This window comes from Euprymna scolopes, chromosome 2 (genome assembly GCF_053919585.1).
Source record: "Euprymna scolopes isolate OS-2025 chromosome 2, ASM5391958v1, whole genome shotgun sequence".
NCBI lineage: Eukaryota > Metazoa > Mollusca > Cephalopoda > Sepiida > Sepiolidae > Euprymna > Euprymna scolopes.
In genome coordinates, this window is record NC_136483.1 from 120,842,524 (window position 1) to 120,858,224 (window position 15,701).

The 15,701-nt window shown below is 35.6% G+C and overlaps 1 protein-coding gene across 2 annotated transcripts in view; it reads left to right on the forward strand.

Moving 5' to 3' along the window:
- The window catches only part of LOC145295620 (uncharacterized), a 112,940-nt gene that overhangs the window by 66,744 nt on the left and 30,495 nt on the right, over positions 1 to 15,701 (forward strand). The window contains exon 2 of one of the 2 annotated variants that reach the window (XM_080141482.1): positions 11,700 to 15,431. The exons of the other annotated variant lie outside the window; for it this stretch is intronic. Within the exon in view, the coding sequence (XP_079997608.1) occupies positions 11,720 to 13,090 (1,371 nt within the window). The 5' untranslated portion in view covers positions 11,700 to 11,719 and the 3' untranslated portion in view covers positions 13,091 to 15,431. Of the gene's footprint in view, positions 1 to 11,699; positions 15,432 to 15,701 lie in introns of those variants that run through there. 2 annotated transcript variants of the gene reach the window in all.

The following is a 15,701-nucleotide window of genomic DNA, read 5'->3' on the forward strand; positions in this document are numbered from 1 at the left end:
AGTACTTGGATTATCACATATAAATTTTCTGATTCCATACCTAAAAAAGTTCTAGATGTTCTAGATTCTGATTAACTGCCTCAACGCTAATTATATCACTATTTACCATAACAAAATTTGTGTTGCATTAAAAAAACAAAAAATAAAACAAATGAAGAAAATTCAGTTTCATCAACAGAATTTTTTTTTTTTTTTTTGTACTTTTTGACCATGAGGTCTTTATGCAAATATTAATCAGCATAATTTTATCTGGGAATATGTTTTTTCATGGTCAAATTAAAAAAGTTGACCTTGACCTTAACTTTTAACCTGAATTATCACAAAAACCGTTCTTTCAATTTCTTTTAAATTTTGACAGAAGATTTGTCTATCTTATGACAGTATATATTCTAAATTTCATGATGGGACTTTCACTAGATCTATCGTTACAAGCGTTTTAAAGAAGTGTACAAATTCAAAATGGCGGAACGTAGTACTTGCGACTTCATATAAAAAATTTTGATATTTCCCAATATGGTCAAGTTTGATATCTTTGTAAAGCTATTTTGATGCTGATTAATATTTACATAAAGACCATGGTCAAAAAGTAAAAAAAAAAAATTTGTTGATGAAACTGAATTTTCTTCATTTGTTTTATTTTTTGTTTTTGTTTTTTTAATGCAACACAGATTTTGTTATGGAAAATAGTGATATAATTAGTGTTGAGGCAGTTAATAAGAATCTAGAACATCTAGAACTTTTTTAGGTATTGGAATCAGAAAACTTATGTGACTATAATTCAATAACTTAAGTGTTATTTCTTCCGCCCGTCACACCAATAATTTCCTGGGTAAGATTGACACTGTTGTCCAAACTTCCAACTTCCAAACTTCTGTATACGTAACGCACCTTCTCTCAACTCCAAACAAACTTCTGCTAATTCAACTTATTTCTTCAAAATCCAACTTCAAAATGAACATTCCTCTAAAAAATCAACCCTCTTTTATCTCCAACCAGGAGCATCTCATTTGCATATCGGGTGGTCACATTGCAGGCTTATAAAGAGATAAGGCAGCCATTTTTGTTTCTTTCTTCTTCATTCATTTCATTCCACGACCGACCTGTTGAATTATGCACACGTGCTAGTTAGGTAAGTCGCACGTTTCCCTACACTCCTCCCTGATCTCATGATTACACACAGGGCAGGGGGGCAGTCGTCTTTGTCGGGTACTTCTTCGAAGAATCAGGGGAAGCACTTCCTCGTTGCCATCTTCCTCATTACCACCGTTATTGCCCCCAGTCTGTTCCATTATCCCCTCTTGTGGTTCCCTATGCAGTGTTTCACAATCAGGGCAAGGGGGCAGTATCCGTCTTTGTTGGGTACTCCTTCGAAGAATCGGAGACATCACTTCCTCGGTTCCATCTTCCTCAGTATGTTCCATCATCCCCTCTCGTGGTGCTATAGGTGGTGTTTCACAATCACGGCGGGTGGGCAGTATTCGTCTTTCTCGGGTACTTTGATGAGGAACTGGTGGTATTACTTCCTCATGTCCATCGTCCTCATCACTATTGCCACTAGTATGTTCCATCATTCCCTCATCTGGTTCTGTAGGTAGTGTTTCTATGCTCACCTATAGGGGCAATAGGCGATCAGGATCATCCCTGAACTGTATGTGATCTTCCTCATTATCCTCAGAATCAGAAGAGGTATAACAGGGGTGGATATCTTTTACATGACGTGGTACATCATTAATCAACATGGTCTGAGGACTTATGATTTTGTCTATTTTTCCTCTGCAAAATTTTACAGTGCACCCAGCATTTGGGGGTTTTACCCAAACACGGTCTCCCACTTGATATGGTGTATTGACAACGCTAACCACTGATGGTGTGACATCAATTCCTTTTATACGCTGTTCATAGCGGTAAATCCCATTAGCTGGTGCAGTTTCTGGTGTTGCATCGTCCTTTGGTGTCACAATGTACCAGTACACAGCTTCTGGAATAGAACACTGTGTCCTGGCCGCAATTCTTTTAATGGTGCAGTGACACCGCTCCGCTATACCGTTACTTTCTGGAAAATATGCACATCGGTAATGCATTCTAATCCCCCATTCCTGCGTAAATTTCTGAAATTCTTGACATCGAAACGTAGTGGCGTTATCAGTCAGAATACATTACATCCATTCCTACTCGATACCAGTTGTCCTCCACCTCAAGCTTCCCTTTTTGCCATTGGGACGGTGCCGGATCAAATCGCTGACACTCTTCACACGAGCGTATAGCTGCCTTGATTGATGCTCTTGTAGTTGAAGGACACACTCTTCGGACAAAATATGTTGTCCTCCGAATTCTGGGATGTCCACTCTGCTGATGTATTGTACGGATCTGGTCAGGTGTTAATTGATTTGTTACGGCCACGCATGTCTGTTGTGGAGGATCAGATCCCTGCCTCATTACATCAATCCACCTCTTTGGTACTCTAGTCAAGCTATCAGCCAAATTCTGCATCGACGAAACTAAGGTAATGTTCACCTGCAAGCTGTATTCATCAACTATACACTTTATTATGGCCAGTCTCCTTCGTACTAACATCTCACTTGCAGCTCCGGTCTTAACTCGAGCCTTTCCAGTCAAGGTGTCGGTCAACCAGTGGTAAACACAACGAGTCAGTGTGGAGATGCACAACCTTAGCCTGCCATTGCAATGCAAGATTAAGCCCTTTTAATGTGGCATCAAGTTCTGCCAAATTTATATGCTGGGCATCATTTTTCGGACGAAGCCAGCATGCATCTTCCACAACAGCACCCAACTGTTCCAACACAACACCTGTAGCCAGTGAACTTGTGTTAACCCATGCATTCAGTTCGTTTCCAGATACTTGCCACTCACCCTGGGCAGGGTCGTTTCTATGTAATCTGGACAACATTTCAGCCATCATTTGCTGGAGAGAATCATCATCCACCATGTCGTCCCATCCTTTGGTTACTGCAGTTACTCATCTTTTTAACTCTCCTGTTGCCGATCGGAGCCATCCACAGACAGGTAGATGTCCTACTAATTTACCGCAAATAGAAAACACAATGCGTCTTGTCAATACACTGGGTAACTCTGGAATCGCACTCCCTCGCTTCCATCGCAAAGTATTGCCCTTCTCATAGACCTCTAGATCTAACACAGGCACCCCGTCCTTTAGGCGCTTAGGGTCCTTGCTTATTAACCCAAACGATTCCATGCCTCTTAAAAATCAACCCTCTTTTATCTCTAACCAGGAGCATCTCATTTGCATATCGGGTGGTCACATTGCAGGCATATAAAGAGATAAGGCAGTCATTTTTGTTTCTTTCTTCTTCATTCATTTCATTCCACATTCCAAAAAAATGTTAAACATTTCTTTTGTTTGTATTAGAAGATAATCTATAGAACATTTAGTTTTAAGCTACTAGTAAAAATAAAAGCTAAGAGCATAAAAATATGATGTGGATTTATTTTAGCTGTGTGAAAAAAAAACATAAAACATGACCTTTTTCTTGCCCAGTCCTTCAGCATTAACACATCTGACAAGAAAGTGCTAAAAGATATTAAAATGCTTTGGTTTTTCAGTAAGTGAAACTTCTATCACCTATGTTAGACATCTTTTAATTTTTGAAGTCACAGTCCATTTACTTGAGACTACTGCCTGTTATAAAAATAAGTTCTCAATATATGTAGTAGAGGGATTGGTGAAGATAAAAAGCAATAAAAAATTATAAAAAAGATAATATTAATGAAATCGTTTTGCTGTTGAGTTTGACTTGGAAAATTCATGCTACAAGATTGACATTTTGCCAGTCACCATAAAAATGTAAGTTCTATTTTCATTAATTTTATGTAGAATTTTAGTAGATATTTTTATTAAAATGGTGAACCTGTAGGAGCGTCACTCCTACTAAAAATGTTTCTGTTCGGTTTAATGCTATTTTTCAGTGAATTATTATTGAATGGACACTTATATGCAAGATTATTAAAGAAAAAAAAAATTAAAAGTTAATATTTGTAAGGGGGTGCTCACTTTTTAGTTATGACGTTATAGTAAATCGATACCCTATTTTGTAAACACGGAAATGAATTTGTTTCTTTTGCCTATTTTTTGTACTTGTATTTTAGGTACTGTGTTGAAATAATGTTATTATTTCGAAAGCCATTCTTAACATGCGGAGGGTGTTTTTTAGGGACCTCCAAACGTTTGTGAAGAATTTTGTACATAATCCCGTGACGTCAGACTTGTGTTTACTTTACGAAATATGGAACGGCAGAAGCGAAGTAACGTTTTAAAAACCTTTGTTTACCTTCTTCAAACAATCTTTGTTATAATTTTGTTAGGTTTTAAGTTTTACACAGTTTAATGATTAGTAATATTCTAAACATTTATATATTAACTATAAAATACAGTGTTACTAAATATTTACGACTGTTCCTTTGGTTAATTATGGGTTTCCATATCTTATTTGGTAAAAAGGGACAAACTAGAAACCGTAGTGATCTTTGAAATAGTTTATTTTTCGCACAATAATAGTTTTCAATCGTCTTTAATCTGGCAATGAAATAGATGACAAGAGTCATGTTTATATTATAACTTAATATTAAAATTTAAGCAGTTTTTTTTTTAATCTATGTTGTATAGAACATTTTGAAATAATGGAGTTTTAATCTTTTAAAAATTAACTTTTAGGAAGTTTTTTTCTTCAATTCAACTGGAGAAAAAGACGTTATTTGAAAAGGATATAATAATATTAAATTTATATTAATTTTTTAATTCCAAATTCAAGGTAAGTTTTTGTCCAATTTGTGCATTTAAAATGTAAAAAAATAAATATTTTGTATTTCTTGGAACTCTTATCTTTCATAATAAATAGTAATTTCGATCAATTTAAATATATTTCGTTAAAATTTTGAAAAAAAATAAATATAGAGGTGGGGGACACGCACCAAAAAAATATTTCTCATATATTTTACGGAAATTTCATTGTAAAATGGATAAGTATTGAAAACTTCAGAAAAATCTGACCATTAGTTGATTTTTGCTAGATTTATCAAACACGGGTGTGTTTCACGTTCTGAATGCTTACTACGTGGGAACGTTGTTTTAAAGCGTTATTTATGTAAACGTGAATTTTCGTCTCGCATTTTTATTAATTTCATACGCTGAAAAAAATGGAAAAATTATTACTTGTTTATTATGCCCTTTTTTTAAATGGCACAAAAGTTATATTTATAATATTATAATAAAGTTACATCGTGTTACATATAAGGGGTTAATTCTGTGGCGAACTTTGAAGGTGCCTAGTGTTTTGTAATTATTTTGTGCTTCCACCTAAGAATTTATTAAAAAAAAGATATTATGAAACTTTAACCTAAAAAAACTATTGAAAAATAGCAAGTTACCAAAAATATATAAGCACTTTTTTTTCTATTTTGTAAATACGAAAGTAGGGTTTTTTTTTCGTGTGTGATGAAAACGAATATCACATTTAAATTTCCATAAATAAGTAGTTTTCCGGATATTTGATAATGTAAGTCTTTGTTGTAAGTGATGGTCATTGTTGTATGTGCAAGCACACATTTTTGCCGGCAAAAATATTTTCAAATTAGAAATAATAAAAGTCCGAGGATTAACCCCTTATGTACACCTGCATTTATATCATATGGTTTAGATGTACAACCGGCAATGATAATCTGGGTTCCTCTTTTATTTAAGAAGGATTTGATTATTTTAAGTATTCATCCAGTGACCTGATTTTCCTGAGAAGACTATCATGCCATACGCTATCAAAATACTTAGATATATCTAGGGCTACCGCCCTACCCTACCCTGCTTTATCCAGTGTATGGCTCAGAGATTACAGTTAGGATATCAACTGTAGACCAGGCTTGTCTAAATCCATATTGTTGGTTGGTCAGAAGTTTAGCATCTGTGAGGTGGTGGACTAGAGCTTGGTTGATTATGGATTCAAATATTTTGGAGAAAAGAGGGGGCTAGTAGGGCGATAATTTAATGGGTCAGTTCTTTTGGCAGTCATGAAAAGAAGATTCTTTGTTGTAAAGTTTAGAGAGGACTGTAGCAAACTAAGCAGAGCATTGTTTTAATAGCACAGCCTGGATGAGATCGGGTTCACATGCTTTTGAGGTGTTTAGGTTTTTGATGATTAAAAATTACATTTTTTGTGATCTTTTTTCACTTGCAGCAAACTTCTCTTGTATTTACATCAGATTTTTTTTTTTCAGACTTTTGGACTAAGGTTTAATAATTATCCTTTCTTAGATATAATCCTTTTTCAAGTGATCTATCCAAATGGATTCAGCCAGTAAGAATAGTCTTGAAAAAGGATGCTGCAACCCCTTTAAAATTCATAAGAAGAAATACAAAAAAGTTTTAAGGAAAATATCACAAGAATATGCTGATAAGAATAGACTGTTTAAATTGAAGGTGAAAGTGATATTTTTACAACCAAATGGACCCTCTCCATCTTTCTATTATCCATCACATCCAAATATATCAAGTTTGAAATATTCTGATATTCTTAGCTCAGTTGATCCAATAACTGAAACAGGAATATCTTATAAACTTTCAAAAAATGAGATGAAAAATGCATCATATATTTTAGAAAGAAAGATTATGAAAGAAAAATCTAAATAAATACTTTAATGTTCATTATTATAAAAATGTTTCAGTAAAACAGATTTTTCATTTTGAAATGTATCCTAATGAACACATGTTGATTTCTTGTGTATATAGTGTATACTTAAGACTTCTAAAAATGTCAAACTGTTTACCATCGCCATCAAATGTTGTTTATTCTTTTCATACTATAACCTAATTAAATCTCAACGCACTTTTAAAAAATTTTTATTACATCACTTTCTGTATCAAAATCTGTGTTGTATAAGAAAAGTATGAAAGTCATAAAACAGTTTGACTTCACAACCAGAATTTGCATAAAATTCAACATGTCAATAATTTTTAAGAACATGCATTTTATAAATTTTTCATTGAACAAAATTACCAATAAACAGAAATTGCCTTTTAGTAGATTTAGAATATTAGTCATCAAGAAAGATTTGTTCACCATTGAGATCACATATCATATAATTTAATAAACCCTTAACACCTTTCAAAATTCTTTTTTTACTATATATCACTTTTTCCATAACAAAATTCGTGGTGCATTAAAAAAAAAACGGTGCTTATGCACTTTTTGAACCGCGCTATTTTTCAAATTGTATTTTCAGCTTAATTTAAAGTTTTACGATATGTTCTTTTTTATTAAATTGTTACGTGAAAGTACACATTAGTTACAAAACAACCTCCTCTCAACATGTTAAGAATGGTTTCCGAAATAACGTTATTATTTCAGCATGGTTCAAAAAGTGCACAAGTACCAAAAAACAAATGAAGAAAATTCAGTTTCATCAACAAATTTTTTTTTTTTTACTTTTTGACCAAGGTCTTTATGTAAATATTAATCAGCATCAAAATAGCTTTACAAAGATATCAAACTTGACCATATTGGGAAATATCAAAATTTTTTATATGAAGTTGCAGGTACTATGTTTCGCCATTTTGAATTTGACCACTTCTTTTAAACGCTTGTAACGATAGATCCAGTGAAGGTCCCATCATGAAATTTAGAATATATACTGTCATAAGATAGACAAATCTTCTGTCAAAATTTAAAAGAAATTGAAAGAACGGTTTTTGAGATAATTCAGGTTAAAAGTTAAGGTCAAGGTCAACTTTTTAATTTGACCTTGAAAAAAAATATTCCCAGATAAAATTATAGATCCATTCAAGTACTTTAAAATGATATATGAATGAACTTTGTAGGCCCATAAAAAAGAGATATTGTCTTTTAAAGTTGGACACTTCTTCATAAAAATTCATTTTTGTAAAAAGTCAAGGTCATATCTCAGGAACCCCTTGACCTTGAGATGTTTAAAAAGTGGCATTCAATTCCTTTCATGGAGATCTAAAAATGTAGCAAGTTTGAAAAAAATCCATGTCGGACATGTTGTGTGCCCCCCTCCCCCCCCGGCAAATTTGTCGATTTGACATGGAATGAGCCATATATATATATATATATATATATATATATATATACATAATATAATATTCTACATGAAATATGTTATGTTCTTACTTCTATCAGGTGGTCAGATGGCATATCCATGATGCTATATATTTTGGGAAGTCATCCCTTTGTCAAGCATGTGTTGATTTTCAAATGTGGAAACCTACTGTAGTATCTACAGTAGGATCCACATAGATACTACAGTAGGATCCTCCTACAAACCTAAATTTCTTTTATATTACTTTTAATGTTTTTGTTTGAAAAAAAAGTCATAACAAACATAGTTTTAACAACAACAAGATGAGTCATACATGTTCAACCTTTTATGTTGTATTTTTAATGTGGTTTGTATAGACAAATCGAATAATACATGAAAGGAAATAGTTCAGAAAGGTTAGTTTAGGATAAAGATGAAAAAAGATCAGTTCGGTTAGTAGATTGCTTAGTTAAGTCCACTAAATCATTATCATTAGTTTTACTTAACCAAACATGGGTATTATCCACCATGATTTTTTTTGTGTGTCTAATTTAAAAATTGAGAAAATACCCCCCCACCTCCCAATACTCTAAAAAAAATGATAAAAATTGAGATAGTATAACCCCCACATTTATATTTAAAACAGAAAAAAAATGAAATGTGCTGATGAAAAAACAAAAATACCACCACCCCAATTTCCTCATTCTAAAATTAAGAAATCATTCGGTTATCATTTTACATTAAATTAATATCGGAAAATGATCCCCCCCCTTAAAATATAAATATGTATTTATTTTATTTTTTTGTAATTCGTTTTTGTATATATATTTTCAGCCTGTTTACATATAATTGACAAAAAAGCCCCCACTCCTCCACACACATACAAACCGAAAATAATAGAAAACCTTACTGGATAGAGTTTGTCCAAATGAATCCCCAAGATGAATATTTAAATAAAACACATGATGCTAGCCATTGGCAAAATAGAAAGATATTTTGTTTTCATTTGCATAATGAGAAATTTTTCTAGATGGGAACATTTTCCGCATGTAATATACTGAACTAGCAGGACCTGTGTGCCGGCATTGCCTGATGGAAGTATGACACAAAGCCAGAGCAGAATCGGTAAAGTCCTCCCCTCCCCCACAAACAAATAAAACTATGTTTGTTATTGGGGAGCCACTGCCGGCTCTGGAAAATAGTGGACACTGGCAGCTGTGGCCCAAATATAATTGTCGTCATTTACTAGCAGGCATTGATTGCCTTCGTAACTAGAACTCACTGATGGTCATGATCGGTGTTGTCCTCCGTTGGAATGCTCCTAACTGAAATTGTCTGTCCTCAACTCTTGGACAATTGCATCCACTGGATGTCTCTGGCAGGGAGTTCTTATCACTGGTAGTTAGTGTTGTATTGAGGTGGTGGACCTTGTGTTACTTTACAATTGTTGCTGTCGGTTCCCTCCATTAAGCTGTAAAAAATCCTGTTATAATGATGAGAAAAACGTAAAACACAGCAGAAACATAATGTTGTTAGTTTCAGCTATATGTGACTGCTTCCCAGTGTAACTGTGTTAAAAAAGACCTAGTTATTTTGAGGCATGTGGGAAGAGTAAATCTAAAGAGGGGGAAATATTTGCTACTGCTTATGTAGACCGCCCCCCCCAAAAAGGAAAAAACCTTGCCAAAAGCAGGTGTTTCTCTGAAGACCCCTGATACTTGGAAAATAGAAATCTAAATAATCAATTCATCTATTATGTTTATTTGAATGATTGTGTTTATTGATATACAATGTAATAGAGAATATTTCCAAAGTAGATAATGTTATTCGCCCTTTGAAAAAAAGTTATGCTGTTTATTTTGTTGCAAAAGCATGGATTACTATACATGGTAATTGTGTAATTAAGTAAATTTGAGCTGTTTGTCTTATTTAACGAAATGTGTATGAAAAATATTATCGTCTGAAATAATACAAAAATATAAATGGAAAAAATCAACATCTAAATTATACTTGCCTGTGAGCTTAAATATGGCAGGCATTGAATGAGTTCATTGAAAATGAATGTGGTTATCCAAAATGCATAATTATCAAGCAGCCAAAATTACAGAATAAAAATCCTAGAATCATGAAATCTATCAATGCAGTAACGGGTTGTCCCCTCTATAAACAAACTAGTAGGGTGCCCGGCATTGCCTGGTTATAAAATGTGCGTAAATATATTTTAATTTATGCAATGATCGTATTTATAATTATAGAGTAAATTCTCTGAGCTATCAAAAAAGGCTAAAAATTAAAGGACTTAAAGCTAAAAATGTATATGTACTCGTGCTTAGAAGTTAGTTTAATTACTCCTGCAAAATTCAACTTTTTTTTTCCAATTTTGATCTCTTAGCAACTATTTTGCCAGGCTAAAAACCAATTCAAAAGTGTTCCTGAGGTCCAAATACCTTATATATATCAAGTTTTAAGTCTGTAGACTAAATATTCAGAGAGGAGTTTTGCACACACACACACTCATATATATATATATATATATATATATATATATATATATATATATATTGTAATGGTTTTGGGGACTAGCCCAAGGGTTTGACGTATATTGGGATCCCGGATGGAAATCCCATGTGCCGGTAGCCTCTGGTTAGGAATTTCATGGGGAAATTCTCCTCCCAAACGCATGTTGTAAGGTAAAAGAGATATGCAGTGTGCCGATTGTAATGATAAATGCAAATGGCACTTGCCGAGGTTCGAACCAGCATTATCGTCATGAAACACCTTAATGACATTCACGTTAATAACACTGTGCAACACTAAAAAAAGTACAGGATATCTGCAGCAATTTTTGTATACCTAGTAACGTGGAAATTTTATTTCTGGCTTTCTTTTTGTTGAATTAGGTATAATTTGTGCAAAATTGCCACAGTCATAAATTTCAGTAAAAACGTCAAAAATGGGTTACTGACGACTTTGCAGTCACATATTGTGTATTAAATTATAAATCTTAAGAGAAAAACACAGTTTAATATACACATATTATGTACATTATTTGTTAAATCATTTATTTGAAAAAGTCAGCCGAAATGAGCTATTTTTCCAGATTTAAGAGAGCTAGATGACAGAGCTAGCTTGGTTAGCATAATATTTTCTAGACCAAGGGCTAATTTTTTCAAAAGTAAAAACATAATGCTGTAGCACATGGTTTGGTGTTCACCACCTTCCGAAAAGCCATGGTATTCATCAAGAAAGGCATTTTTTAATGTAGGCTAAAAAAATCAAGGAAAAGCTAAAACCTGCCTCAGAACCTTATTTGTAGGGCACGGGAAAAAATCTGAGGGTTAAAAATAGATATCCATTTAATAAAGTATTTTTTAACTAAAAACTACAATAAAGACCGGATTATTGTGTATTTTAATGTTTTAAACATAAAGGGGCATTTTATACATTCTTTTCTGAAAATTTACTAAATTAAATGCAAAAGATAGAAATGAAATTTTATCAACCCCTTACTTTATGTACGAAAGAATCTAATAACTTGCTAGTGGGCGTTTATAATGGCTTAACATGTTCACATTATGGAATCCTTATTTTTCTTTATAAAACAATTGACTTTTTTTCTTGTCTTTATTCTTTAGATGCAGTATAGGCTTTGACGATGACTTCAAGACAGTGCAAAAATGATCCAAGCAAATTCTGCTACATATGTGGCGAATTAACATTTGCTAAAGAAAGGCGCAACATTACCAGCCATATCAAGAAATTGTACAAGGCGTACTTTCATTTTGATATAGGAGACCAAGACAAGTCATGTTGCCTTACATGTGTGAAAACATTGAGCACATGGTATGCAAAAAAGAATGTTCACATGAAGTTTGGTGTGCCAATGATTTGGCGAGAGCAGAAAGATCATTCTAATGATTGCTATTTTTGTCAGCAAGACTATACGGGCTGTACAACAGCAAAAAAAAAGAAACACATTGTTTACCCAAATTTGCAATCAGCAATGCGTCCAGTTGAGTACTCAAAAGAATTACCTGTACCAAAACCCCCTGATCAGGAAATGTGGAGTTCAAGCAGTGGGAATGAACATTACAGTGATGAAACAGTAGAATTTTCTAATTCAGAAAGCAATAATAAACCAATACTATTTTCTCAAGATGCTCTAAATGACTTATGCAGAGATCTTTATTTAACCAAAGACAAAAGTGAACTTCTTGCATCAAGGCTTAAAGAACGAAATCTTCTTAGAAAAGGTGTGAAAATAACATTGTACAGAAAACGTGCACAAAACTTGCATGTTTTGTTCACTTTGACAGATGAGTTATGCTTCTGCAATGACATTGTTGGACTTTTTGAACAGCTGGAAATACAATATGATAACACCAACTGGCGAGTTTTCTTAGATGCATCCAAGGAAAGCATAAAAGCTGTTTTGCTTCACAATGGGAACACCCTGCCATCTGTTCCTATAGCTTACAGCACAACCATGAAAGAATCATATGAAAATTTAAAAACAATTTTAGCAAGCATATATTATGAAGTCCATAAATGGCATGTTTGTGCAGATTTCAAGGTTATAGCCATGCTCACTGGCCTTCAGCCAGGCTATACTAAATGTTGTTGCTTCTTGTGCTTATGGCACTCTAGAGCAAGGGCTGAACACTATGTACGCAAGCACTGGCCTGCTAGAGATGAAATTGAGCAAGGAAAACATAACATCAAACACAAACCACTTCTGCAAAGTGATAGAATCCATTTACCACCTTTGCATATTAAACTCGGTTTGTTCAAGCAGTTTGTGAAAGCACTAGACCAGGATTCCTTGGCATTTGCATATCTTGCAGAAAAGTTTCCTTCATTAAGTCGAGCTAAAATAAAAGAAGGTATCTTCATAGGTCCCCAAATTCGAAAAATTGTTCTTGATAAAACTTTTAACACACATCTCACGAGAAAAGAAAAATGTGCCTTTGAGTCATTCAAGAAAGTTTGTGATAACTTCCTGGGAAAACATTGTTCAGAAGTATGACCTTCACCGAGGTGAACGATTTATATGACCTTCACTGAGGTGCGCGACTTGACACACAAAAATAAACCGCCTCTTAATCACCTGCTAACGCACGCGTCTTTTCCGCAAACGTCCAATCCTAATACCCGTGCTCCATCCCTCAGACGTTCGGGATCCTTGCACTCCAACCCGAATTGAGCTAACTTTTCTCTGACGTGCGACGCAGATTGTACGTCTTCATTGACGTACACATCATCAATATAGGCTGATGTTGCGTCCTCAGTGGTCTTTTCCTGGGACAACACTGCATTTACGATGGTCTTCATGATTTGCGGTGCCACATTCAGCCCAAAGCCAAGCCGAGTAAGGCAGTATCTCTGACCCCGGAACCACACTGTCTGGAACGGTCACAATGTCTCATCCACTCGCACCTGCAAATAAGCCTTCCGCAAGTCTACTATAGACACATTGGAGCCCTTCTGGCGCCATTCTCTCAGCTTGCTGGCACACACGTCAGCATCGGCAGTGTACGTCTCAATGTATCTATTGAGTTCACGATAGTCCAGCACCGGACAAACTTTTGATTTGTTATGCTGGACTACCGCCATTAAGGGAATCAGACCCTTGGGTGGTCCCAGCTTGTTGGGGTAGGGGATCAGCCATCCATCCTGGATCCATGCCTCAAGTTCCTTCTCGTATTCATTACGGGCCTCGTCGGGTATCGAGTACTCTGCAATGCTATTCTTGAGTTCGGTTGGCGCCCTTCCTTCTGTCCACTTCCACGATGCAGTCCATGCTTTTTGGTGAGGGTTGTAGTCCACCTTAAAATCAGGCCGATCAATGTGAACTGCAGCACACACTGGGGTTTCCAAAAATCGCACAGACCCATCTCTTCCGATAACCACTCCCCCCAGTGCCTTAATAGCATCATATCCCAACAGTACATCGAATCCCAGTAAATCCCCTCGCATCACCAGCACATTAATCTTTGCGGCCACACCAGAGTCTGTGTGGACTTTGACAGTTCCGGCTCCACAGCAAGCTTGCGTATTGCCACCTATTGTGGTTACTTTGATGTTCTGCTTTGTCCAGTTTCAACACAACTTGGCACTCATGATGGTGTGTGAGCACCCGGAGTTGAGAAGAGCTGAACAAAGCACTTGGTCCACGTACACATTTATTGTCGGTTGCGCCTCAATTAAATCTTGTCCGGGGAACAGGGCGGCGCTGACATCCTGCCCCCTGATGCATTTCCCGCACAATTTTGGGATAAATGTCCATAACTACCACATTGGAAACAGCACGTGCGCCCCCGCCCCTTGTTAGTACAATTTCTTGCGATATGGCCTCGCTGGCCACAGCAGAAACATCTCCCATTGGTCGTGGGTCTCAAACTGGGACTCTTTTCAGCATTAGTCTTGGCTGCCTGCGCCATCATTACAACCGGTTCCCTCAGGTCCTCCTCATCTCTGATAATGACTTGAGCACGTTCTAACAAATGTTCCATGGGCGTTACAGATACGCTGGTGGAAGCCCTCAATAGTTGCTGATATACACTTAGGCCGCCTCCAGCCAATCTCAGGGGAATCACGGTATGCACCCCCTTTACTTCACAGAGGTTGCAGGTCAGCTCAACCCTTTCGACCCAGTCGACAACAGAAGTGGATCCGACGAATTCGGGTATCAGTTTTAAATCAAACTTTGCCCCAGCCATAGTTATCCAGGAAAAGAGACAAAATGAAATAGCCGAAATAGCTTATGACCTTCACCTTCACCGAGGTGAACGATTTATATGACCTTCACCGAGGTGCGCGACTTGACACACAAAAATAAACCGCCTCTTAATCACCTGCTAACGCATGCGTCACTGTAATGTCCAATGACAACAACAACAACAACCTTCTCACTCGACCTGCCTTTATATCACTATCTCAATCCCTTCTCTTGCGCATGCGCCTGTAGATTCCTGACAACCTTGAGACTTCCGCTTATAAAAACCCAAGTTTTGTTGTCGTGCATGCCTATACAAGGCACAAACACGAGGGCGTTTGTTGTGTTGGTAAGTACTATAAGAAGACTGTGCAAGTTGTGAATGATCTATTGCATCATTTTCATGATATGGGATGTAACATGTCTCTAAAAGTTCATGTGCTCCACTCTCATTTGGATTTTTTTGCTGAGAATCTTGGCCATGTGAGTGATGAACATGGCGAAAGGTTCCATCAAGATATTTCATTAATAGAAAAACGTTTTAAAGGAAAATGGAACACTAGTATGTTGGCAGACTACTGCTGGAATTGAAAAAAGGATGATGACACTCTACACAAGAGAGTTAAGAGGATAAATGTTGTTTAAACTGGTGAATTCGGTGGTTTTTTTTTTTCAAAATAATTAATAATATAGTACATGAAAATGGTACCTAATCCAGAGAAATAAATGTCAGATTTGAATCAGCCTACTTTTCTTACACCGAAACAGGTCTTATATGTCTTGTACTTTTTTTTCAATTCAAATTTGTTGCACAGTGAATTAGAATAAGGCAATAAGATACTGTTCTGATTATCACAATGAATTACTATAGGTTTTTTTACTTAGATCTGGTTTTAAAATAGATTTTAGAAGGGTGTTCAGA